Below are 25712 nucleotides of genomic sequence, written 5' to 3' on the forward strand. Positions count from 1 at the left end.
ATCTACGCAACTGGGATACGATGACAGGCATCAACCAAGTCAGCGAGCCTGACCAACCGATCCCGTTAGTCGCCTCTCACGACAAGCATAGTCGCCTTTTAAGACAAGAATGGCTTACTGAAAAACCATTCTACCCCGGACCTTCACGGGTCTTATCATAGAATAGTTTGTATAGATATACATGTATGAATATTAATAAATGTCTCTATTTCTTATTTTGTAAAGGTGTGTCTTATAACCATGGCGGGGGCACGGGTGGCCCAGTTGTCTAAAGCGCCGCGATTCGCTGTGCAGAGCTGCGTCCCTTGGGCACGGCAGAAACCTACGATTGTGGGTTCGAATCCCGGTTCGCCCCGATTATGTTTCTAGGTTTGTCAGCACCATACCCGTGCTCGTGGGTTTCACCGAAGTGGTAAACGTCTGAGATCTGCATCACTTCGGGCTTTCCACCCACATTAAGCTGACACGCCGTGACATAACTGGAATATTGTTAAAAGCGGCGTGAAACCCCACTCACTCACTCACTCACTATAACCATGGCGATAGCAAGGGTACATAATCCAGTTTAATGTTTACATGAACGTATATGTTTTGGTATACAATTTACAGAACTTGCATTTTATTGCAAATAAGACAACTCAACGTTTGGGTGATACTCGGGGTTATGACGACATTATGGCCACTAACTAATTCACAGTTCAATAATCTCAACCTTTTTTTACCAACTCCGCCAAGTTAAAATAAATTGAAAGGCGTTAAAAAAAAGGAAAGCAGTGTTATTATTCTGCCATCCAGAAATATATAAATTGATTTAAAAATGTATCTATTATTGCATTGAACAGCCAATCCATCCAAGTTTGTTGTTGTTTTTTTCCCTGGGACACTTGTTACCGAGGTGTCTGAAAAAAAAAGATTGCGCGTCCCTCTTCCCAATCCCACACAAACCTCTTTATCTCACAAATTGTACCAGCATTCGCCACCAATCGCAAGTTTCCGTTACCTACATTCGCCTTGTCCCGGAATGGGACGAGTTGGTCACGAGTGATTGTACCAGCAGTTGATGAAAGGGAGGTAACTCTAAAATCCTAACCCCCAGCTGTTCACAGCGCAGTTGCTTCGTATTGATTTCCGCATTCGTGGTTGTGAAATAATTAGTCGAATCGTGACGTCACTGTCCTTTCAAGTGCCCTATTTACACCCTGGCGAAATAGGGCTTTCACCGAACAAGCTTTCTTCTGAATAAACCCAACAATTTCAAATAGTGTGGAAATTTAATTGAAAATGAAACGATGTGTCACGATGACCTAGTTGTTCGGCGAACTCAACGGTAATTTTACTCCAATTTTCCGTGCAGCCCCGGTGGCACAATCGGTTAGCGCGCCGTACTTATAGACAGTACCTTCCCCGAGTCACATCGGGACGAGGAATGCGGAGGTTGTGAGTTCGAGCCTCACCCGGGGCAAAGCACTATTTTTGTAACAAATGTATTTCAATTGAAGGTGTGTATTTACATCGGTATTTCAGAACTATAGGCTAATCAAACAACTGGCTTACCGCATGGTTGTAGGTGAGGTGAAATAGGTTTAACGTCTCGTTCAAGATTATTGCACTTTTATAGCGACGTGCATACTGTGTGTGTGTGTGTGTGTGTGTGTTTGTGTGTGTGTGTGTGTGTGTGTGGATTTTGGTTTGAGATCAGCATTTTTTGTTTTATTACAAGGAGCTGGATTATTTTTTTCGACATAAACAGACCCGAGCTCAATTAAATTATTGTTTACATTAATAACGAAATGTATACTTCAGACGCTCAAACCTGTCTACGAAATAAGGGCACATTATTTGTTCCCAATGTAAATTATTTTCTGCAACACAGGGCCTTGATATTTTTAAACAGAAAAATCTCCCCTCCCTGAAAATCAACTAAATGCTCCCTATATTGGTTTGCAATGAGGAATATAAAATGATTGGGGTCGCGTTTGTCAACATACAGTAAATGTATACAAGTATACATGCAGGTTATGATGATGAGGAGGATGAGGAGGAGGAGGATGACGACGATGATGAAAATGATGACGATGATGACGACGATGATGAAAATGATGACGATGATGAGGATGGTGATGAGGAGGAGGAGGAGGATGTTGTTGTTGATGATGATGATGATGATGATGATGATGTTGATGATGATGAGGAGGAGGATGGCGACGATGATGAAAATGATGACGATGATGAAAATGATGACGATGATGAGGATGTTGATGATGTGGATGAGGAGGATGTTGTTGTTGATGATGATGATGATGATGATGATGATGTTGATGATGATGAGGAGGAGGATGGCGACGATGATGAAAATGATGACGATGATGAAAATGATGACGATGATGAGGATGTTGATGATGTGGATGAGGAGGATGTTGTTGTTGATGATGATGATGATGATGATGATGATGATGTTGATGATGATGAGGAGGAGGATGGCGACGATGATGAAAATGATGACGATGATGAAAATGATGACGATGAGGAGGATGTTGATGATGTGGATGAGGAGGATGTTGATGATGATGATGATGAGGAGGAGGAGGAGTATGATGAGGATGATGATAATGATGACGATGAGGAGGATGTTGATGATGATGACGATGAGGAGGATGTTGATGATGATGACGATGAGGAGGATGTTGATGATGATGACGATGAGGAGGATGTTGATGAGGAGGATGTTGATGATGAGGATGAGGAGGATGTTGTTGATGATGATGATGATGAGGAGGAGGAGTATGATGAGGATGATGATAATGATGACGATGAGGAGGATGTTGATGATGATGACGATGAGGAGGATGTTGATGAGGAGGATGTTGATGATGATGACGATGAGGAGGATGTTGATGATGATGACGATGAGGAGGATGTTGATGATGATGACGATGAGGAGGATGTTGATGAGGAGGATGTTGATGATGTTGATGAGGAGGATGTTGATGATGTTGATGAGGAGGATGATGATGAGGAGGATGTTGTTGATGATGACGATGAGGAGGATGATGATGATGATGACGATGAGGAGGATGTTGATGATGATGACGATGAGGAGGATGTTGATGATGATGACGATGAGGAGGATGTTGATGAGGAGGATGTTGATGATGTTGATGAGGAGGATGATGATGAGGAGGATGTTGTTGATGATGACGATGAGGAGGATGTTGATGAGGAGGATGTTGATGATGTTGATGAGGAGGATGTTGATGATGTTGATGAGGAGGATGTTGATGAGGAGGATGTTGTTGATGATGACGATGAGGAGGATGATGATGATGATGACGATGAGGAGGATGTTGATGATGATGACGATGAGGAGGATGTTGATGATGATGACGATGAGGAGGATGTTGTTGATGATGACGATGAGGAGGATGTTGATGATGATGACGATGAGGAGGATGTTGATGATGATGACGATGAGGAGGATGTTGATGAGGAGGATGTTGATGATGTTGATGAGGAGGATGTTGATGATGTTGATGAGGAGGATGATGATGAGGAGGATGTTGTTGATGATGACGATGAGGAGGATGTTGATGAGGAGGATGTTGATGATGTTGATGAGGAGGATGTTGATGATGTTGATGTTGATGATGTTGATGAGGAGGATGTTGTTGATGATGACGATGAGGAGGATGATGATGAGGAGGATGTTGATGATGTTGATGAGGAGGATGTTGTTGATGATGATGATGATGAGGAGGAGGAGTATGATGAGGATGATGATAATGATGTTGATGAGGAGGATGTTGATGATGATGACGATGAGGAGGATGATGATGAGGAGGATGTTGATGATGTTGATGAGGAGGATGTTGTTGATGATGATGATGATGAGGAGGAGGAGTATGATGAGGATGATGATAATGATGACGATGAGGAGGATGTTGATGATGATGACGATGAGGAGGATGTTGATGAGGAGGATGTTGATGAGGAGGATGTTGATGAGGAGGATGTTGATGATGAGGATGAGGAGGATGTTGATGATGATGACGTTTAATTTGCTCGGTGCAAATTATAAAAAAAACTTTGATTTTATAAAATGGCATTCACAAATAAAGTAATGAAAAAGAATTAATACCAGGACGTTCAAAGTGCAAACTGTATTTCTTCATCCACCTCATCATTCACAGACACACAGTTGCATAGAGAGACAGTGTTAGTATGCTGTAAATTACACACACAAACGCTCAAGTTTTAAAAAAAATAAACAATCACATTATTGAGATAGAAGGTAAGTAAATTATGTTGTTAATTGTAAACATTATAACAGATTAACGGCATGTAAATAGGCTCGGTGTTTGAACATAAGAGGCAGACATGTTTTAATGCTCTATATTATGTTTTCAAATACATTAGGGACAGCCACTTTGAACAGTATTTTAGTTATATCACAACGTGTCAGTGTGACGTGGGAGGAAATCTCAAATTGATGCAGGTCTTATTCGTTTAACACGTTGGCGAAACCCAAGTCCATAAATATTTGATCTGATTTGAAATTCGATCCGCGGATCCTGACACACGTCATGAACACAACTCTCCGGGCAGTGGCGCCTTCTGTAGTTAGTATAGTATGATGACGTCATATAAAGATCACGCATCTCTTTACGTTATGTTCAACAAAGCAAATGCTATTAAAACGGAATATGTTGATCCTCAACTTGGACAACCCAACTGGAGAATTCAGGTCATTACCGTCCATACCGGCAGGACCGCCTCCGTGGTCTTGTGGTAGAGCGTCCGCCCGATGAGCGGAAGGTCCGGGGTTCGTTCCCCGGCCGCGTCATACCAAAAGACGTTAAAAGATGGTACTTGTTGTTACCCTGTCTGGCGCTCGGCATTAAGGGCTAAAACAAGGACTGGTCGGAGTCAGTATAATGTGTCTGAGTGGGGTATTCATGTTAAACTGCGGCATGGTATCTCAGTGAGGTAGCACTATAAATCGGCATCAGTCCGGACTAGTACAAGCAGCCACACACACACACGTACATGCACGTCGCTATATAAGTGCAATAATCTTGGACGCGACGTTAAACCCCATTTCACCTCACCTCACCTCACCTCACCTCACCTCACCTCACCTCACCATACCTCACCTCACCATACCGGTAGTTACACCAATCAGTTCAGCCGAACTGTGTCCCCATAAGTGTGGCCCGTAGTCAATAGAAAATGATCATAAATAAATAAGAAAAATCAGTGGTAACAAATTAAGCTGATGTACATATAGATGTGCATATTAACCACGCCGTACCATATGCTGCCAACCGTAAAACCTTCAATAAAATTGGATTGTTAGCTTAAAAAAAGACATGTGTGTTGTTTTCTTAATTGCCAACACTCTTTGAATAAATATAAACGCCTTTCTCGATACCACCCGACTAGTTTAATGTCATATCAAAATAAATAAGATATGCTTCCACTAAGGCAGCAATAATAACAACAACAATAACAATAATATTAATGTTAATGTTTGACCTGCACCATGACTGTAGAATATATTTATTTTATGAATAAAAACAACAATCAAGATATGTATACAAAAGCAAGTCTAGCCAGCTCTAGCTAGATCTATCGGGAACATTATTTGTTTAATTTTAGAGTCGAAAAGGGTGTTGTGTAATATAAGATTTCATAGACTAAATGCAAGTCTATGTTACTGTGTAAAATGTGTCATCCCCCTTCCTGAAGCATGCATCCCTGAGGCGATGATGATGATGATGATGATGATGATGAATCCTGTTTTGTATAGGATATATTGAAATGAGGTGAGACGAGATAGGGTTATTCAGGGATTTACGGTATATACATCTAGACGTTTAACACATACATTGTATATACAAGTCACGGAATTATTTGATTGTAAATAAATCTGGAGTCTCCCTGATTCCCGTACAGTTAGTTCTGAGAGGTGTTATTTTTCAAAAATAATTTTTACTGTATATTTACTGACCTAAACATAACAAATCGGCTTATACACAATAAACGAAAATTGCTCAGTGGAACTGTAAATCAGAGATCATATATGGTCTCTGATATCATTTTCCCCCACAGAAACGATTCTCTTGGACTCGATCTTCGTGATGATTTCGTATTTTGAGGAGGCTTGAAATTTGGAAAACCCACGTCTCTATAAATAGTACATTTTTGTTGATGTCACGTGATTTCGAGACTTCCGGCGAGACGTGATGTAGGAGCCTGTTGGTGCAGTTTTGACATACCTCACACAAACTTGAGGCCGGCGAGAGACGGATTAGTGTGAAGCGAACAAATGGTAAACCATATTTTCATTATATTCATTGGACATACTTTGAAATGTCATTATCAACCTAAGGTCGTTGATGAAAACAAATTGTTGATCGATTTGTCACATGATTTTTCTCTGACAACATGTTTTTGTTTGGAGTGACTAACAGTGAGTGACGCAAACATTAGGTCGTCACTTACTGTCACTTAGTCACTTAGTGTCACCTATACAGCAGGTTGGAAATAGTGTAGGCCTTACAGTCAACTCCGAAGAAGACGGCAAACGACTTGATGTTACTGATAGTTTAATTCTGCCTCAGAATGTGAGATTTTTATTTTTTCATCTTTGCGAAATGAGGCTATATACAAAATTAATTTTTTTTCAGGAAAATTACATTGGTTTTCATTCATTTGATATTTATATGTTGGCATAAACTTGTTATTTTGCTTTCAATGACGTGGTTTAAATATGGATCGTGTCCTGTGAATTCTGCTACAAATTTATAAGTGAGCAGGGAAATAGGTGCATTCCTTGGTTACATTTGGTGAGATAAATTGTTGCTAATGGATGCTTTTTTTTACGTGAATGGATTATTAACCAACCACAACAATATTACCCCAGGCAACCTATGGTTGTTGTCGGCGACCCTTCGGAGGCCTGCATGGTGACATGGTTTGTTTGTTGTTAATGCCGCACTATTCAAGCTATATGACGGCGGTCTGTAAAAAATCGAGTCTGGACCAGACAATCCAGGGATTTACATGAGCATTAATCCACGCAATTGGGATTGATGACATGCATTAACCACATCAGTCCCGTTAGTCGCCTCTTACATCGTCGCCTTTTACGGCAAGCATGGGTTGCTGAAGACCTATTCTACCCCGGATTGTAACTTGGTTAGTAACATGTCATCAGATCCTGATTGTGTGGATTGATACCCTTGATGTCATTAGACAGGCCACTGCCATAGAGATGGAATATTGCTGTGTGCAGCATTAGCTGAGATTGGTGAAGGACGTGACTGACAGGGGTTTACAACAAACACCATTACGACACAAGTCATCAAAAATATGGTCCAGTTGATAGAGCATCTGCTTGGATAGCAGGCAAGGGGTTCAATCCCTGGCCGCATCATAACAAGTCTAATAAAGAAGGTACTTGTAGTTACCCTGCCTGCTCCTCGGCATTTTATAAAGGACTGGATGGCAGTATACTCGGGCCGTTACGATACACTCACGTGTTCAGTGAATTGAACCGTATCCATTCATGAATTGAATTTGTTATTTGTGGCCACTAGAATCTAACATTTATGGATATGCAAGCATGTGCATTTACGTAACCTGTACCTAAAAATATCCATAAGAACCTATATTAGATGCACAGATATCTTCAAAGACAACACTCTCAAAACATTTAATTTGACAGTATTGTGGGCACTGTTCATTGTCACTTTGGGCAGATACTAATACCTGGATAAGTGCAGTATATAAATTAATAATATATTAATTATTAACAAACCATGTCAAATAAATTATGATGTTAATGTTTCACTGAATATAACAAATAATACTTCAGCTGCTGACTTGTTATTGTATTTGTGAATTAATATCCGTATTTGTTACCCTATATTCGCGATACAAATCATATTCGCCTCATAGTGTATTCGTTGCAGTCCTACAGTATATGTATACGCTGATTGGCCTGTTATTAGCACTGAGGCGTGGTATGTCAGTGGACTAGCAATATAACACTGGCATTAGTGCAAACTGCCACACACACATGCACATCATGCCCCCGGCGATATTTGCTATTATAGCTAAAATGGATAGAATTATCATTAAACCGCCCGCACGTTATCAGAAATGAGCGGGCCACTGTAACTTGATAATGCCCTCATATTGCTTGACAACGGGCCAGTATCAAGCCCGTTGTTAGGTGATGTCATAGGGTAGAGAAAATGACGTCACGTATTATAGTGACGTCATCTGGTTTGTTCTATGACGTTTCCATATTTGTAAAATGTGGTCAGTGACATTCGTGTGATTGCAGTAAATGTTTCAAAACCGATGTTGTTGTTTCTTTTTATTTAATAAAAAATTTCATCCATTTTAGCTATAATAATGGTAATGCTCTTTTTCAGGTCATTATCATTTGCAGAAGCCCTCGGTCTTTTCATCTGCCCTCCTTCGTCGGGCAGTTAATGGAAGACCTCAGGCTTCTGCAGATGATAATGCCCTGAAAAATAGCGTACCCTTATAAAATATTGGCTCGTGAACAATCCCAATTAGCACCCTTTCCAATTGATCGATGTACACAATGCTTATTTATTCGCGTATAATACCCACTTGTGTGTTATATGCACCCTTAATTATGGGCAAATAAATTCTGAAAAAATATATCTCTCGTATATAAACAGAGTTAGAAACTAACAGTTTTTGTCCACTAGTCCTTATGATACCTTTACTATTGGGCAGTTTGGTAAGGACTACAGGACTAGTGCCAATTTCTAACGCTGTATAAACATTTCAGGCTGTCAGCATATACCACAAAATTAATCTTTCAACTTTTTGACAAAATAATATTCTCATAAGAGCCCCCTATTTCTAATTTTGAGAGCGCCCTGGGCGATTATTACGTCGACTACGGTATGTGAGTGCAATAATCCTTAAACCCAATTTCACCTTATCTTCAACCGACTCCCGGGGGCATGGGTGAGGAAAGGTCCTCAGCTTGTCATACAAAGTGAGTGAGTGAGTTGGGTTTAACACCGCTTTTAACAGTATTCCAGTTATATCACGGCGTGTCAGCTTAACGTGGGAGGAAAGCCCGAAGTGATGCAGGTCTCAGACATTTACCACTTCGGTGAAACCCACGAGTACGGGTATGGTGCTGACAAACCTAGAAACATAATCGGGGTGAACCAGGATTCAAACCCACAATCATAGGTTTCTGGCATGCCCAAGGGAAGGGGACGCAACTCTGCACAGCGAATCGCGGCGCCTTAGACGACTGGGTCATCCGTGCCCCCTGTCATATAAATTGGATGGGTGTCATAATGCCCCTAATGGTCTGTTGTTGTTCATTCCTTGAATCACTGGTTTGCCTGGTCCAGATCATTCAGGGGGCGGTCGGGTAGCCAAGTGGTTAAAGTGTTTGCTCATCATGCCGAAGACCCGGATTCGATTCCTGACATAGGTACAATGTGTGAAGTGCATTTCCGGTGTACTCTGCCGTGATATTGCTGGAATATTGCTAAAAGCTGCGTAAAACCATACTCACTCACTCACTCTGCTGTGTGTTTACAGAGACACATGATGCGAGATGACGACATCCAGCAGCTCCAGCCACACCAACTGCTCCATCTGCCTGGACCCCTTCAACTCCCCCGCTGCCTGCATCCCCTGCGGCCACGTCTTCTGCAACCTCTGCATCAGCCAGTGGTACTCCACCACCAGGGGCGGGGCACGCGGCCTGTGCCCCCAGTGTCGTACCTCCATCCTCTCCATACAGACCCTGCGCATCGATGACGGACACAGTGAGTACTCTAGGGCTGTAATGATTCACGCCCGTGAAGATCCGGGGTAGAATAGGTCTTCAGCAACCCATGCTTGCCGTAAAAGGCGACTATGCTTGACGTAAAAGGCGACTAACGGAATCGGGTGGTCAGGCTCGCTGACTTGGTTGATGCATGTCATCGATCCCAATTGCGTGGATCGATGCTCATGATATTAATCACTGGTCTGGTCCAGACTCGATTATTTACAGACTGCCGTCATATAGCTGGAATATTGCTGAGTGCGGCGTTAAACAACCAGCCAAGCAAGCAAGAAAAAATGTAATGATTCACCGATACCTGCGATATTGTCGACACTTCGGTACACACGATACTTGCATCGCCTGTTTGTGAGATCGCAATACACTATAAATAGAACAGGAACTAATAGAGTTACCTCCCATAATATCAGACGTAGCATAGCGCCACCTGTAGGCATGGCAGAAGACGAGGGCTGAGGACGCACCTACTAACTGTTACATTTAATAACCATCCCTTCATTTACTGTTTTGTTCTTGTGGTTTTTGTGTTAAAGTTTTACAGATAACAATGAATGAATGCAGGAAGAGCTTTTAGAGCTCATGTTAAAAGGCAACTAACGGGATCGGGTGGTCAGGCTTGCTGACTTGGTTGATGCATGTCATAGATCCCAAATGCGTGGATCGATGCTCATGATGTATATCAATCACTGGATTGTCTGGTCCAGACTCGATTATTTTACAGACCGCCGTCATATAGCTGGAATACTGCTGAGTGCAGCGTTAAACAACAAATAAACAAACAAACAAATTGTATTTGATGTAGAGTATCGTGATAGCAGTATTATCGTCAGTCCATATTGTGATAAGAATCATATCGCATGATACCAGGCAATACTCAGATCTAGTGAGTGAGTGAGTGAGTTTGGTTTTACGCCGCTTTTAGCAATATTCCAGCAATATCACGGCGGGGGACACCAGAAATGGGCTTCACACATTGTACCCATGTCGGGAATCGGACCCGGGTCTTCGGCGTGACGAGCGAACGCTTTAACCACTAGGCTACCCGACCACCCCTACTCAGATCTAGACTACTTGCAGACAGCTCTATTTAGAACACACAATGACATTTAGAAAGTGGTCAAATGTAACCGATGTTATATTTGGGATGACACTTTCTTAGTAAAGTACAGATTCTTGTTCTGTTTTGGGTTGAATCCCATCTGGGATTGAACCCACACTGCCAGAGCGAGGCACCTAATCGCCAGCACTAGACTACCAATTGTCTAATCTTTCATTCTTTTGGAAGGCTCGGTGGCTAAGGTGGGTAGATTGCTGACCAATTCCTTTTTAGAGTTTATGAACACGAATGTTTATGAATATTGAAATGTAAAACAAAAAATGGAAAAAAAATGGGTTTGATGTTCTGCTGTCCAGAAGAAAGTAACACGTTTTGAAAAAAATAAATTTACCATAGATTTTGGAAAGTGTTGATTCATTTTTTTTTCAATCCACTTAACATTTTTGGGATATTAAAGAAAATTAAATTGAAATTGTACTTGTTTGGTTTTGACTTCTGTAAATCAGAGTAATTCTAATTCTGTAACCCCCCCCCCCCCCCCCAAAGATCTGGTCCTCGTTTCTCAAAGCGATCTTAGCGCTACAATGGTCGTAAGCCTATCACCTTAGCGCTAAGACTGCTTTGAGGAATGAGGCCCACTAAGACGATTGTAACCCCCATATTTTAACATAGATGTATGACAGTCGTAGCGCTAACATCTCTTTGTGGAACGGGGCCCTGGCTTTAACTTTTGAGCTGCTTGCAAACAAATCCACATAGACATAGACTACTAATAGTCTGACAACCCTGCATATACCCAGTGAAGCCTGTTCAGCTTGTGGCCATGTGTGTCCTTACCGTGAGTGAGTGAGTTTGGTTTAACGCCGCTTTTAACAGTATTCCAGTTATATCGCGGCGTGTCAGCTTAATGTGGGAGGAAAGCCCGAAGTGATGCAGGTCTCAGACGTTTACCACTCCGGTGAAACCCACGAGCACGGGTATGGTGCTGACAAACCTAGAAACATAATCGGGGCGAACCGGGATTCGAACCCACAATCATAGGTTTCTGGCGTGCCCAAGGGACGCAACTCTGCACAGTGAATCGCGACAACTTAGACGACTGGGCCACCCGTGCCCCCGTGTCCTTACTGATGTTATCTTGTTGTGAATGCAGGCATCACATATATTTGAACTTTACTGCAGGGAATAACACACATTATGCTTTAAATATTGTCGACTGCCTCCGTGGTCTAGTGGTAGAGCGAAAGGTCCACGGTTTGAACCGGGGCCGCATCATACAAGAAGGTCGTTTAAAAATGGTACTTTTTGTTGCCCTGTCTGGCACTCAGCGTTAAGAGGCTAAAACAAGGACTGGTCGGTTTGAAGCCAGTATACTGTGTCTGAGTTGGGTATTCACGTTAAACTACGAGATAGTATTTCGTGAGCTAGCATTATGAAAGCAGATTAGTCCGGACTAGTACAATCAGCCACACACACGTGCATGCACGTCGCTATATAAGTGCAGGGAGGTCGGGTAGCCTAGTGGTTAAAGTGTTCGCTCGTCACGCCGAAGACCCGGGTTCGGTTCCCGACATGGGTACAATGTGTGAAGCCCATTTCTGGTGTCCCTCGCCGTGAATCCGTGATATTGCTGGAATATTGCTTCAAGCGGCGTAAAACCATACTCACTCACTATATAAGTGCAACAATCTTGAACGCGATGTTAACCCCATTTCACCATCACCTCACCTTAAATATTGTAAGTTATTAGAGATGCAATCCTGTTATAAGCTAAAGCAACATGTGACAAGAACACTATGGACAGATCAATGTCCAATGTCCAACTTGTGAGTAAATATTCATTCTACCATGAATTTGGAAATACTCAATTTTGATGGCCATCAGAGGTATCAAATTACAATACACCTCTTCAAATTGAAACAGTCGATGTGACGGCCAGATCACTGAGGAATCTAATATTTATAGAATGGTACTTTTTTTACAATAATTGGTGGGAGGCATATTTGATAATTATACGTACGATTATAGGCTACAATGTGAAAAGTTGCTGTTACGACCTTATATGGCAATATATATCGTGCAGAAAACACAATAGAAATCAACAAAGAGTATGTGTTTCAATTCTTTAGGACAATAGAGAGTTTGCTGTTAGGAGCTTTTCTGTGACATCATATATTTTGCGTCACAATGAGGGATATCATGTCGTAATAGTGCAGGGTTAGAAATTGGCACTAGTCCTGTAGTCCTGGCCAAACTGCCCAATAGTAAAGTTATCATAAGGACTAGTAGAAATTTGCCATTTTTAAGGGTTTTGCTATATGTTATCATTATAAGGACTAGTGGACTGAAACTGTTAGTTTCTACCGCTGTAGTGACGTGTGGTTCAGAACGTAACCTTTGCAAGGCTTGCTTATGTTTTTATCGGGTGCCCAACTTATTTTAGCCTACGGAGTTGGCGTGCTACATGCTTTCAGTGTCTTTCATAAGTTCGAATGAAGTATTACGGTGTTAAGAAACTGCTTGAGCATATAGAGCGTCATATTTTGTTTAAAGGGGAAGTGTACACACAAAAATCACTTTCTATCTTTTTCTAAACAAAACGCAATTTTAGAATTAGTTAGTATCTGTGTTTGAAAATATACACTCATTTTTTTCACGGTGAAAGTAGGAAGCTCACAATAGCGTGAAAATGATATGCCGTTATGAGGCCTTCGTTTTTCGAGCTAAACAGGCCTGAGTTATCCCCCTTAGATTATGACGTAATTGGTGCCAATTCAACTGGGTCCCTGTCTATTCTCAACGCAAAAGATATCAAGTACCAGTTTTCGGTAAAACAACATTGCCTACGACACACTCCGGCGCAGTGGTGACTCAGCATAACACTATGCTGGCTGGCATCTGAGACGCTAGAATCACACACCTGTATCTACACCACGTGAAGCGGCTCTAACAAAGCATGATGACGTCATAATGTTTATCAATTGGCACCAATGACGTCATATTGTAAGGGGCATAAGCCATGGTGTTTTAGTTATGGAAATAGAACACTTGGTAAATGTGAAAAATAAAAATCATTTTAATGCAAAAAATATGTCAATTATTAGTGATATTTTTATATTTTTGTCTATGACACTTCTATGTTAACACTTTTAATGTGGAAAAAGTACAAGAAAAATAGGTTCATTTCCGTGTGAACTTGCCCTTTAAACATGTTAAAGGCTGTTGTTGGTGATTCCGTAAATTCTGTTCTTCAACCTGCTCCAAACACTGGACTCAACCCATACCGCTTCACTCAATATATTCCCTAGCACCAAGAGTTCCCGTTTTATTATGTCATGGTAGAATGGAGATAAACATACTGTGTTTTCAATGTAGAGCCAGGTTACCTGTAGATTTAATTCATCTTCCCGAGGCAAGAGAGTTAACTGACTTTAAAAGTCCAGTTTCCACCCTTGCCGAACTAGACTGGAATTACTGGGCTCGATCGTAGCGACACCAGTGGCTATTACCAGATATGTCCCCGCTAAGCCTCTCCTATGGACCAATCAGATTCCACCTGTCGTATCACTTGCGTTTGCTTCACACAAAATGGTGGCGCCGAGTCAGGACGATCTGATCGATAATCAAGATCTATATTGTGATAAAATGGGTCTTACATCGCGAAGTGCATCAAATCACGTGAGCACCTTGATTAAAAACAGTTGGCGGTGCACATGCTTTGCAAATCCTGCAATCGATCAAAATCTGCACGACAGTTTACGAACAGGATTTCGATTTCGGTGCGCGATTTTGACTGGACTATGCATAGACTCGCTAGTCCAGCCAAAATGCAACTCCATAATACCAGCCTAGTTCAACAAGGGTGGAAACTGGACTTTTATAGGCAGTTAACTCTCTTGCTTCGGGAAGATGATTTAATTGTGCTAAATTTAACATTTGAAACCTGTATTTTCGGTCTCAAAGTCAATTTAGCACTGTTAAATCTGCAGGTGTCCTAGCTCTACTTTGAAAACAGAATATGTTTATCTCTTAAATAGCTAAAACAAAATACCTGGAGCCCTGGAGACGTATTGTGAATTACCTGTCTCATGTTAGCTGTGTATGTCTGTAGGCAGTGCTCCAGATCAGCTTTTGGTGTTGTGGGTATTTACCCATGCATTTTAAAATCATTGGGTATCAGTAATTCTATCTGGGTATTCAAATTTCTGTTACCCACTAGTTTTTACACATGTGGGTATTTAAGTTAAATATTTAACAACACTATTCATCTAGTCCCTGCAAACTGGTTTCATGTGGGTTCGAGAGCTTTATAGGACTCAATAATACCACGATACTTCCACAAGAAAGTGTGATGGCAAATGATCATGATGTAACTGTCATCGTGGAGTTTGGCAAGGTTGAAGGAATGCCCGTTTATAATTTCAAAATAAGTTGCTGATTTGCTAATCGAATACGCAGGGTTACTTCACCATATTTTGATGATACGCACAAGTTTTATTTTTGTAGCGTATCTGTAATGTTCGTTGCGTATTTTACTGCGTATTTCTGCATTTCTGATGCGTATTTAACGCAGATACGCAGCCTATCTGTAGCTCTGCTGTAGGCCAAGTTTGAAATGTTTTGATTAGTTGAGCATTCATACAATTTGGTGTGCAAGGCTTTGAATTTTTAGGAAGGGCAACTGACAATCTGACTTTGTTCGCAAAATATACTTACCGTATTCGACCCAATAAGCGCCCATGGCGCTTAAAATAAAGACAGAAGGGGTGGGCGCTTATTGGGACCAATTCAGAGTCAAATTGGCGTAAATTCATCAGTAAGCCTATCGATATTCTTCTGTTGCTGAGGGCTAGAGATAAACTGTTACTTACGTTTTACTGGTGAACATCTCCTCATTAACCGACTACAAAAGATTCTTGTCCGTATGTAAAAAACAGGTGAGTAAATCTTACTTGGGTATCCGGGAAAGGGGCGGGGGGGGGGGGGGGGGGTGTGCTTATTGGGACATGGGCGCTTATTGGGTCGAATACGGTTTATGAATATCGCCGATGTTTTGTTCAACAACAAAGATTTAAAAGGAACTTTATTTGCCGGTCCACAGGGACTGGCAGTAACATGAATTACCAGTCAAAGCCTAATTTTATCGGTAAAAAACTGGTAATTACAGGTAAATGGGAACACTGCAACTGCTGCTCAATAAACCGTGTTTGTGTTTATATTCAAGTTCCACTATCCAAAGGGTGCAGTGAGGCTGTCTTATTGTTGATAGTAATTTTGGAGACATAAATGCGAAGTTAATTAATGCGAGCAAAGAACACTCACATTTTTCGCATTTAATTCACACTTGCGTTAATTTCAAGATTTACAGTATTTGGAATACCGACACTTGAAACAATGTTGATTACTTGTTTTTGACTGTTGTGGATTTTCATCAAGTGATTTGTATATATGATGTGAATAATTTCAGTTTCCATACATCATTCTTCTGTCCTGGCCCGGACCGTGAATTTCTTCCACCAACAGTGGTTTTCTCTCACACGCAGTGTGCACGATCTCGCCGTGGAGGTCCCCACCAGTGTAAGAGGTGAGTATAAACACAGGGGTGTGAGAGTAAGGTATAAACACAGGTGTGTGAGAGTAAGGTATAAACACAGGTATGCGAGAGTAAGGTATAAACACAGGTGTGTGAGAGTAAGGTATAAACACAGGTGTGCGAGAGTAAGGTATAAACACAGGAATGTATGCTGGTCATAAGGGGAGACTAGAAGGATTGGGTGGTCAGACTTGGTTGATTGCATGTCATCGTACCTGAAATGAGTTGGATGTTGCTCATGATATTGTTAGTAGTATGGTTCAGATGCGATTATTTTCAGACCAGTGTTTAGCTGGAATATTGCTGACTGCTGCATTAAACTTGATTCACCTTACCCTTAAAGATCCTGGTTAGAATATGTCTTCAGCAAGTAACAGGATCGGGTGGTCAGGCTCGCTGACTTGGTTGATGCATATCATCGTATCCCAATTGATTAGATCAAAGCTCATGACATCAATCCCTGGATTGTCTGGTCCAGACTCGATTATTTCAAGACAGCCGTCATGAAGCTGGAATATTCCTGAGTACAGCGTTAAACAACAAACAACCAAAAACTTGATTAACTGGCTGACTCAGCTGTATGATCGTCATACTATGCTGATAGGCTTAGGATGTCACTCATGCCATCAATCACTGGTTTATCTGGTCCAGATTCAATCATTTTCAGGCCGCCATGACCAGGAATATTAAACACCATTCATTCACTGACGTGGCTGATTGATTGTCACCGTGCCCTGAGGTGTTGCTCTTGTTTCCAATCTCTGGTCATCTTCCCTATGCAAGAGAGTTAACTGACTTAACTGCCGAACTAGGCTGGAATTTTTTGGTTCGATCGTAGCGCCAGTGGCTTTCTTGAGATGTGTCCCTTCTATATCCCTCCTTAACCAATCAGATTCCACCTATCGTGTCACTTGCTTCGGCTTCAAACAAAATGGCGGCGCACAGTCGGGACGATATGATCGATGATCAGGATCTATATTGTAGTAGAACGGGTCTTACCTCAAATCAAATCATGTGAGCACCTTGATTAAATACATGAAAAATTTGGAAAATATCTGTCGACGCCCAGTTGGCGGTACTCATTCTTTCCAAATCCTGCAGTCGACTGAAATCCATATTGTTTACAAACCAGATGTCCATTTCTTTACGCAGTTTTGATTGGACTATGTAGAGACTCGTTAGTCCAGCCAAACTGTAACTCCATAGTACCAGCCTAGTTCGGCAAGGGTGGAAACTGGACTTTTATAGTCAGTTAACTCACTTGCCTCGGGAAGATGATCCCTGGTTTGCCACGAGCAGGCTCCATTATTTACAGGTCTCTGTGATAGAGCTGGAATATGCTGACAGCGGCTTTAAACAACATTCATTGACTGAGGCATGTGTTTCAGAGCTGGAGCAGGCTACGGAGAGATACCAGATTCCTAATGTTGTCCAGGCAGCACGGAGGATCAGGAGATTGCCAGGTAATTTATGAGTGTGAGTGAGTTGGGTTTTACGCCGCTTTTAACAGTATTCCAGTTAAATCACGGCGTGTCATCTTAATGCGGGAGGAAAATCCGAAGTGATGCAGGTCTCAGATGTTTACCACTTCGGTGAAACCCACGAGCACGGGTATGGTGCAGACAAACCTAGAAACATAATCGGGGCGAACCAGGATTCGAACCCACAATCATAGGTTTCTGGCGTGCCCAAGGGACGCAACTCTGCACAGCGAATCACGGCGCCTTAGACGACTGGGCCACCCGTGCCCCCTGGCAATATATGATATCTTCACGCAAAGAATAATGAAGAACGAAGCTTGATTTGTGTCACGAAAAAACTTTGTTCTATCATGACAGGGGTGGTCGGGTAGCCTAGTGGTTAAAACGTCGCTATATAAGTGCAATAATCTTGGACGCGACGTTAAACCCAATTTCACCTCACCTCACCTAGTGGTTAAAGCGTTCGCTCGTCACACCGAAGACCTGGGTTCGATTCCCGACATGGGTACAATGTGTGAAGCCCATTTCTGGTGTCCCCCGCCGTGATATTGCTGGAATATTGCTAAAAGCGGCGTAAAACCATACTCACTCACTCACTCTATCATGACATCATTTCTGGAGATTTGAACATTTGCTCGCAACTTGATGATTTCGTATGTTGGATGACGCTAATTTTGAGAGGGGCGCGTCTTGCAAGTTGTCTCCATAGATGTAGCTAGGCAAAGCAGATAAACGCAGTGGCAGAATGATCGCATCCAAAAGTGGGCGAGATATGACAATCGGTATTGGGTAAAAAGGTACAGCTAATCGACGTGAAAATTAAATGGGCGTATAGGATTTTACCAGCTGAATTGGTTAGGTCGAGTGTACAGAAACATTCAGCTCTTCCTGTCCACCCTGCTTGTGACACATATAACAAATTTATCAATCAGATTTCACGGGTTACAAAATTTTCAATGACAATTAAACCTATCTGGTGACAGACTTTCAGCCAGAGGAAGGGGATAGTGACAGTTGAGTTTGCTAGATGCCTTACTGAATAATGATCGTTGTGTTCCAGCCACCGTGTTGCTGTCTTGGTTCAATCTGGGCCCGGAGGTGCAGCTCTTCACCCTTCTCATCCTCATCCTCCTTGCATCCCTCCTCATCAAAGATCTCCAGAACCCTGTGGGACTCTTCCACAACTGTGTCTTCCCTGTCGGCAGCCTATGCAAGGACGTCTTCCGTGAAACTCTGTGTTGTCTGCTGCTGGTGATCTGTCGGCCGCTCGTCTGTGTCGGGCAGTGCATTCTGGAAGTGCTTTTAGCATTGTGGGACATCTTTTTCGGGACGATGGTTTCGTTGACGTTGGTGACTTTCTACACGACCCAGATTCCCTTCGTTGTGCTAAGTGCTGTGATAGAGTGGACATGTGCTCTGGTCATATTTATTTCGGAGGCGTTTATCGCGATGTTACGCCTCGCGTTCATCATGGGCCTGGTCCTCGTTCCTGGATACTTTGCTCAAACGACGGAAGAACAAAGAAGCGAATATTTTCAAAATTTCCTGACAATCGTACGGACTGGTCGTGATCGCTACCAAGCCTATGTGGACAGTTTACAGGAGAGATATATCAATGCTGGATAAACTTTTGTCTGTGATTTTCGCAGATTTTAATAATAATTCAGTTTTTATTTCTTGATTTATGAAGTTCCTTAGGTGGTGAATTTAAATTTAAATTTGTCAATTTCATCTTTTATGATCATGGTAAAAAATAAGGTTTAAAAAAATAAAAGAATTAGTTCTCAGGCAATGGTTTTTGAAACTATAGTGCGGGTGGGCGGTGTCTCTTATTGTTGTTGTTGTTGTACTAGTATGTAACCAATAAACAATTGTGTACAATCAACCTGGGAAACGGCCTCCCTACAGAAATGTATTCCTTGATGAGTAAAACACTGGAATACAGTATTTGACTACCGTTGGATTGGAATTTTTGATGATTTTTTTTTTAATAAAATGGAAATAAAAATGAAACGTGTGGTGAACTTTATGATGAGGCGGGCGGAGCCTGAGAACCAAGACTATTATTTTTTTTAGCCTGATATACACTTATTTGATTATTTCAGTGAATGAGATGTCCAAGAGTTACTTCCCTTACTATGTCAGTTTACCAGTGGAGTTTTTTGTCATGTTTTACCCAGAAGCCAGATTAGTTTTCTATTTCAAAATAGTTAACTGAAATCAATGTGTCCAGTATTTAATACATGTTATTAAGCCTCTTATCCTGGTAATACAACTAATAACCATTGATAACTGTGTTACATGATTTTGGTGTGTGTGTGTGTGTAAATCCAGTTAATATGGTCACCACTGAGCACATGGTCAGTACAGGAAGTTAGATGAGAGTGGTCTCCCCTTAGATAATACTGTCTTACAACTATTCCTAACTGATATAATGAGCTACAAGATAACTTTGATCCAGAGATCAACACAGTACGAAAAGGTGTTATACTATATACTACGGTGACTGGTCAAAATCGTTCCATACATAAAAAAATATCCTGCATACCATCTGTACCAAAGTGCAATGCTTATGGTTCTTATAATTTTAAGTAAATATGGTGGAAGCTTCAACTAAAATAACACGATATTGGAATATTATTCCTGATAAAATAATAATTTCAGATAATTTTTTCCGACCATTGCATCAAAAAATTTGAAGTTGTATCATTGGGTACGTTTTAACTGAATCACCGGTAGATTGGGAGGAAGTGTGTGCACAGCTGATTGCTATTTCCGGCTTTGTTTACGAGAAAACACACACGGTAATCTTAATCTCTGCATATAAAACAATGCCTTGGAAAGCAGGAAATACATTTTAAATGGTAAATCATCATGTCTAGTGGTGTTTTATATCAAATTTCATACTTTTATTGACCAAGTTTGTTATACCTGTTTATTCACCTGAATTCGCTGAAGGTTTACGATAACGCTCATCAATTGTTTGGACCCCGAAGGTAGCGTTGTTTGTTATTTAAAATGTCCGGACCGAAAAATTTAAATGTCCAGTAGGCAATATTTTAAGCCGGACATTTGAGATTCCCAATCGGACATGTCCGGCGCATATGACCGTTTCCAGATCCCTGTGTTATAGTATACCTATCTATTGATGTACCTTCAGACTCAGGAATGAGAATATGGTACGTAAATATTTATGTAATATAAAAGTAGAAAACAAAAACATTATGAAAACAGTAACTAGTAACTAGTAATATGTGATCACAACAATGACTTCCGAAGCATTTGTAATTGTTTTCAAGGAACATGAGGTATTAAGTTGAAACAATCATAGTGGTATACATGATACTGTTGACGTTGACATATCTACAGTGTTAAGTTATTGATATTTTTTATAATTAATTTTTCAAAGAAATAGCTACAATGTTATAATGTTATTTTATCATGATGTAGATCTGCACATGGAGACACAGATATTGTTAAAATTGAAACCGACAACTTTGTGAGTGTGTTTTTTGTCTTTAAGCATGAACTATTCTTCCCTTATGGTAATGAGTGTACTCCTGTAGCCTGACAGTTGTTGACACTGTCCAAAAGTGCTAATATCTCATTATACGGAAACTGGGTCGTTTCCTGCAAACCGATATGCTACATGCCTGTTTCCGACCATCTCAACAGGCAGATTCGCTACACGAATTGGGTGAACGTTTCCCACTTAGCAATATGCCGTAGGCTTGTCTCCGTCCCTCAATGTTTCACCGCAGTGAAATTCTGCATGGGAAATAGGTCGGATAGAGCAAGACTGGTACCCTGCCCTTAGCACCCAGCGGGCTGCAGGCAAGGCTCTCAAGCGCTTGAAGGCAGATAAACCAGTCTAGGACAGGACGTGACTCCCTCTTATGATTTTAGCCAAATACATGATCATGTTTAGTGTAATAATTTGCAGTTAGGAATGTTTTAAAGCATATTTTCATAATTATTTATGTATTTCATATGTACGCATATCATTATACACATGTGAGACGAAGATAAGGTTTCTTTTAAGAGTTTGGTTACCTCTTCCCACTGATTACTCATCCCCATGGCCCATACCCCTATGTAATGTTTCTCAAACCCATAACAAATAAGGCAAATATTATTTAATAACAGAAATATTTTTGTCTGTGAAACTTTATTTTGTACTTTTCTGTTAATAACAGAATATTTTTATCTGTAAAATCCAAATATGTTTTCAAATGATTTTGTCTCTCTAGTTTCAAGTTTTTTATGTTGATCTAAAAGACATTTTAATAACAGTATATCCAAAAATGGTATAATGATTTGAAGAGAAAAGCAGTTAAATTTTACAATATTATTCAAAATTCGTGCAATTGTGTAAGCCAAGTGACTTGTGTGTGAACCCCTGATATTCAGGTTTTGATCGGATGGCCCAAGCCACATTTAAGCCGAAGTAGCAAGATTGTTGCTCTGGGATATTAAATGATGCTATTAATCTGATGAAGCAGGTGTTTGTCAGACAATCATCCTGTGACCCTGTCCATGACGTGACATATCTTTCGTGAGGCCAAATAAATACTTGTGTTCCAGGAAACCCTGGCGACCTTTCACTTACAACTCAAATGTTTTGTTTTTTATGACAGCTGGAAATACCCATCAAAAACATATTTAAGAGTTGGTAGAAAATTGTATGTTTCCATATATTGTTGTTATAGTTATCTTGACGTACAAATTCCAGAAACATTGCAAGTAAGTTCGAATCAAGCCATCTGTGTTACACATTAAAAACTAAATACTACATGAAACTCCTATCCATTTTTCCTATGATGATGATGATGATGATGATATTTGTTATATGCCAAGTCAACACCCTAAAGTATGCTCAAAGCACTACATGACCAAAGTCCTAGAAACAGGAGTCAAGCTTACCAACTTGGTCACCCATCCACCTACTCTCCGCCACCAGCTTTGCTCATCTTTTCCTGATTTGAGGCCTGTATATTTTACACGGTACCAGATTGGTACAGGCAGTGTTTGAGTTTTCATGTTTCGTACTATGTTTCGTATAGTGACCTTGCTATCAAGATATATATCATATCTTGACAAAGAGTATTATTACAGCTCAATTGTTTGCAGTGGTTTAATCCATACAATGTCAACTCAACCTCAGTATGATGAACTGTCATCTTTCTAAAAGGCAAATGTAGCGAAACTATGCAAGTTTGATCATTGTAATATCAAGTTTCCCTGTGTGTAGTTCGATTTGAAGTCCTGTATTAGTCACGTGATAATCAAACAATGGAATACACTTTCATCATTCAGGGATGTTGAAAGGCTAAATCAAAACCAGCGTTTGTATGCAGTATTACGTCTTTGAACTTACCTCACTTGTTAAGCTCACACGCCATGATCTAACCAAACTTACTCAGGCCAGATTTCTGTTAGGATTACGTTTTTTAGGCCACAGAATTCAGGTTGGTAGGTCAAGTTTGTTTTGGGGATATGAATTTCAAATGTTTTTATTGATTTCCTCAAAATGTTAAGAAGGTGGAGGAAAAATATGAAAAAATTATGCAAGTTTTAATTGTAGTTTTTAAAATAATTTATGAATACGGCAGAGCTCCAGATTTAATTCTGACCTGTTGAGTGTTTACGTGTTCTCCCATGTTATCATTCACAATGTAGTCCAAGGTTTTGCCTATGGAATCTAGAGTGGCCCATTCGTCTAAAGCGCCGCGATTCGCTGTGCAGAGTTGCAACCCTTGAGCACGCCAGAAACCTATGATTGTGGGTTCGAATCCCGGTTCGCCCCGATTACGTTTCTAGGTTTGTCAGCATCATACCCGTGCTCGTGGGTTTCACCAAAGTGGTAAACGTCTGAGACCTGCATCACTTTGGGCTTTCCTCCCACATTAAGCTGACACGCCGTGATATAACTGGAATACTGTTAAAAGCGGCGTTAAACCAAACTCACTCACTCACTCACTCACTCAATATATTTTTTCTCCCATTGGGTTAATCCTTGTGAGTATTTATGAACAAATAATAACCAGTTTTTACTGTAATTTTGCACACAATGCTGTTTTAGGTGATAGTTCGTGCATTATTGACAGCGGCAGAATTCATGTATATCTGATGCCAGCCGTCGTCCATTTAATAATGATCTGAAATGTCCTACGGGCACACAACCTGACATGGTAACTCTGGGTATTTTCACACACTGTCCAAAAGTGCTAATATCTCATTATACGGAAACTGGGTCAACGTTACCCGCATACCGATATATTTTTTCATGTATTTATCTAAATGAATCACTGACTAGAAATGAAAAACAATGATTTTTGTTTTTCCACCAACCAGAAATAAGTTAAACGTTTATGAAATTCATTTACTATCACTTTCAATAAATTTTAACTATTAAAATCCTGTACGAAAAACGTTGAAAATGTATCATGAATTTTTTAAAAAACAACGAATTATGACGATTTGTAAGAGGAAATAAAAAATAATATTTGAAGTTGAAATTTCGTTATTTTATTTTTCCGACCTACCAACCTGAAGTTTAAGGCCAAAAATCCTTAAAGTTTGGCCTTATCACAAATTTTCACCCAAGATGTACATAGCCACTTGCAATGAGAGATGTGGAGATAAAACCACCTCTTGTAAGGCCTGAAAATATTTTGCAACATTATATTGTTACTAATGAAATTGTTACTGCATATTTACTGACACATTAGCTTTTTATCCCCCCGGCATGTTATGCCGGAGGATATAGGGATCAGCCAGTCTGTCTGTCCGTCCGTCTGTCCGTCCGTAATCATTTCCTTTTCCGGGGCAGAATTCCAAAACCATTCAGTGTATTTGATCGAAACTTGGCAAGTCTATCAGGCACATACTGAAGTGGTGCCTTTTGATATTTTGGGATTTTTCTAATTTTTATTTTTTAAAATTTTTATGGAATGAAGTTGGACATAGACTCCATTGGGGAACGGGTTCGTTTCCGGGGCAGAATTCGAAAACCATTCAGTGGGTAAACAATGTATGCTTCTTAAAGAACTGTTCACTCATTACATAGAGAATTGCACATTTACTGGTGGTTTCTTTACAGACAGCTGCCGGGGGGATATGTCATCTTTCTGATGACTCTTGTTTCTATTTGTTTTATTTGGCAATCATTCCATGGTTGTGGTGGTTTTCCCAAGTGAGTTTTTTGTGTGGTTTATGCTTGTGTTTCAGACCTCCATCTGTGTAATATGTGTGTGCATCTAAATTAAACATGTGATCATGTTATTTTAATTTCATTTAGAACATACTCATGTGTTGTTATTTTATTATGGTTATTATGTTTTACTTTCGCGCTTGTGTTGACGCTGTCACTGACATAAGCTATTGCAAGATAATTCTGTGTATGTAGGAAAGGTGAGGTGAGGTGAAATTGGGTTTAACGTCGCGTCCAAGATTATTGCACTTATATAGCGACGTGCATGCACGTGTGTGTGTGTGGCTGCTTGTACTAGTCCGGACTGATGCCGATTTATAGTGCTAGCCCACTGAGATACCATGCCACAGTTTAACATGAATACCCCACTCAGACACAGTATACTGACTCTGAGCAGACCAGTCCTTGTTTCAGCCCCTTAATGCTGAGCGCCATCTTTTAACATCTTTTGGTATGACGCGGCCGGGGATCGAACCCCGGACCTTTTGCTCTCCGGGCGGACACTCTACCAC

The 25712-nt window shown here is 40.7% G+C and overlaps 1 protein-coding gene and 1 non-coding gene across 2 annotated transcripts; both read left to right on the forward strand.

Moving 5' to 3' along the window:
* Positions 1-1353: 1353 nt before the first annotated feature.
* Positions 1354-1462, forward strand: Trnai-uau. Its single transcript has 2 exons — positions 1354-1391; positions 1427-1462. It is a non-coding gene; the product is annotated as a tRNA-Ile (tRNA).
* Positions 1463-6213: 4751 nt separating this feature from the next.
* On the forward strand, positions 6214-20595 carry LOC124148335. The gene is made up of 5 exons (XM_046519370.2): positions 6214-6328; positions 9607-9836; positions 16381-16497; positions 17895-17969; positions 19048-20595. The coding sequence occupies exons 2-5, from the start codon at positions 9623-9625 to the stop codon at positions 19611-19613; spliced, it is 972 nt and encodes a 323-aa protein (XP_046375326.1). The 5' UTR covers positions 6214-6328; positions 9607-9622; the 3' UTR covers positions 19614-20595.
* Positions 20596-25712: the final 5117 nt, after the last annotated feature.

The sequence above is a fragment of the Haliotis rufescens genome, unplaced genomic scaffold, assembly GCF_023055435.1.
Source record: "Haliotis rufescens isolate VD_foot unplaced genomic scaffold, xgHalRufe1.0.p SCAF_34, whole genome shotgun sequence".
NCBI classification, from domain to species: Eukaryota; Metazoa; Mollusca; class Gastropoda; order Lepetellida; family Haliotidae; genus Haliotis; species Haliotis rufescens.

Coding starts and splice junctions, on each gene's coding strand:
- LOC124148335 (XM_046519370.2), top strand. CDS start 9,623: ATGACGACATCCAGCAGCTCCAGCCACACCAACTGCTCCATCTGCCTG. Junction 9,837..16,380: donor GCGCATCGATGACGGACACA/GTGAGTACTCTA, acceptor GAATAATTTCAG/TTTCCATACATCATTCTTCT. Junction 16,498..17,894: donor GGTCCCCACCAGTGTAAGAG/GTGAGTATAAAC, acceptor CATGTGTTTCAG/AGCTGGAGCAGGCTACGGAG.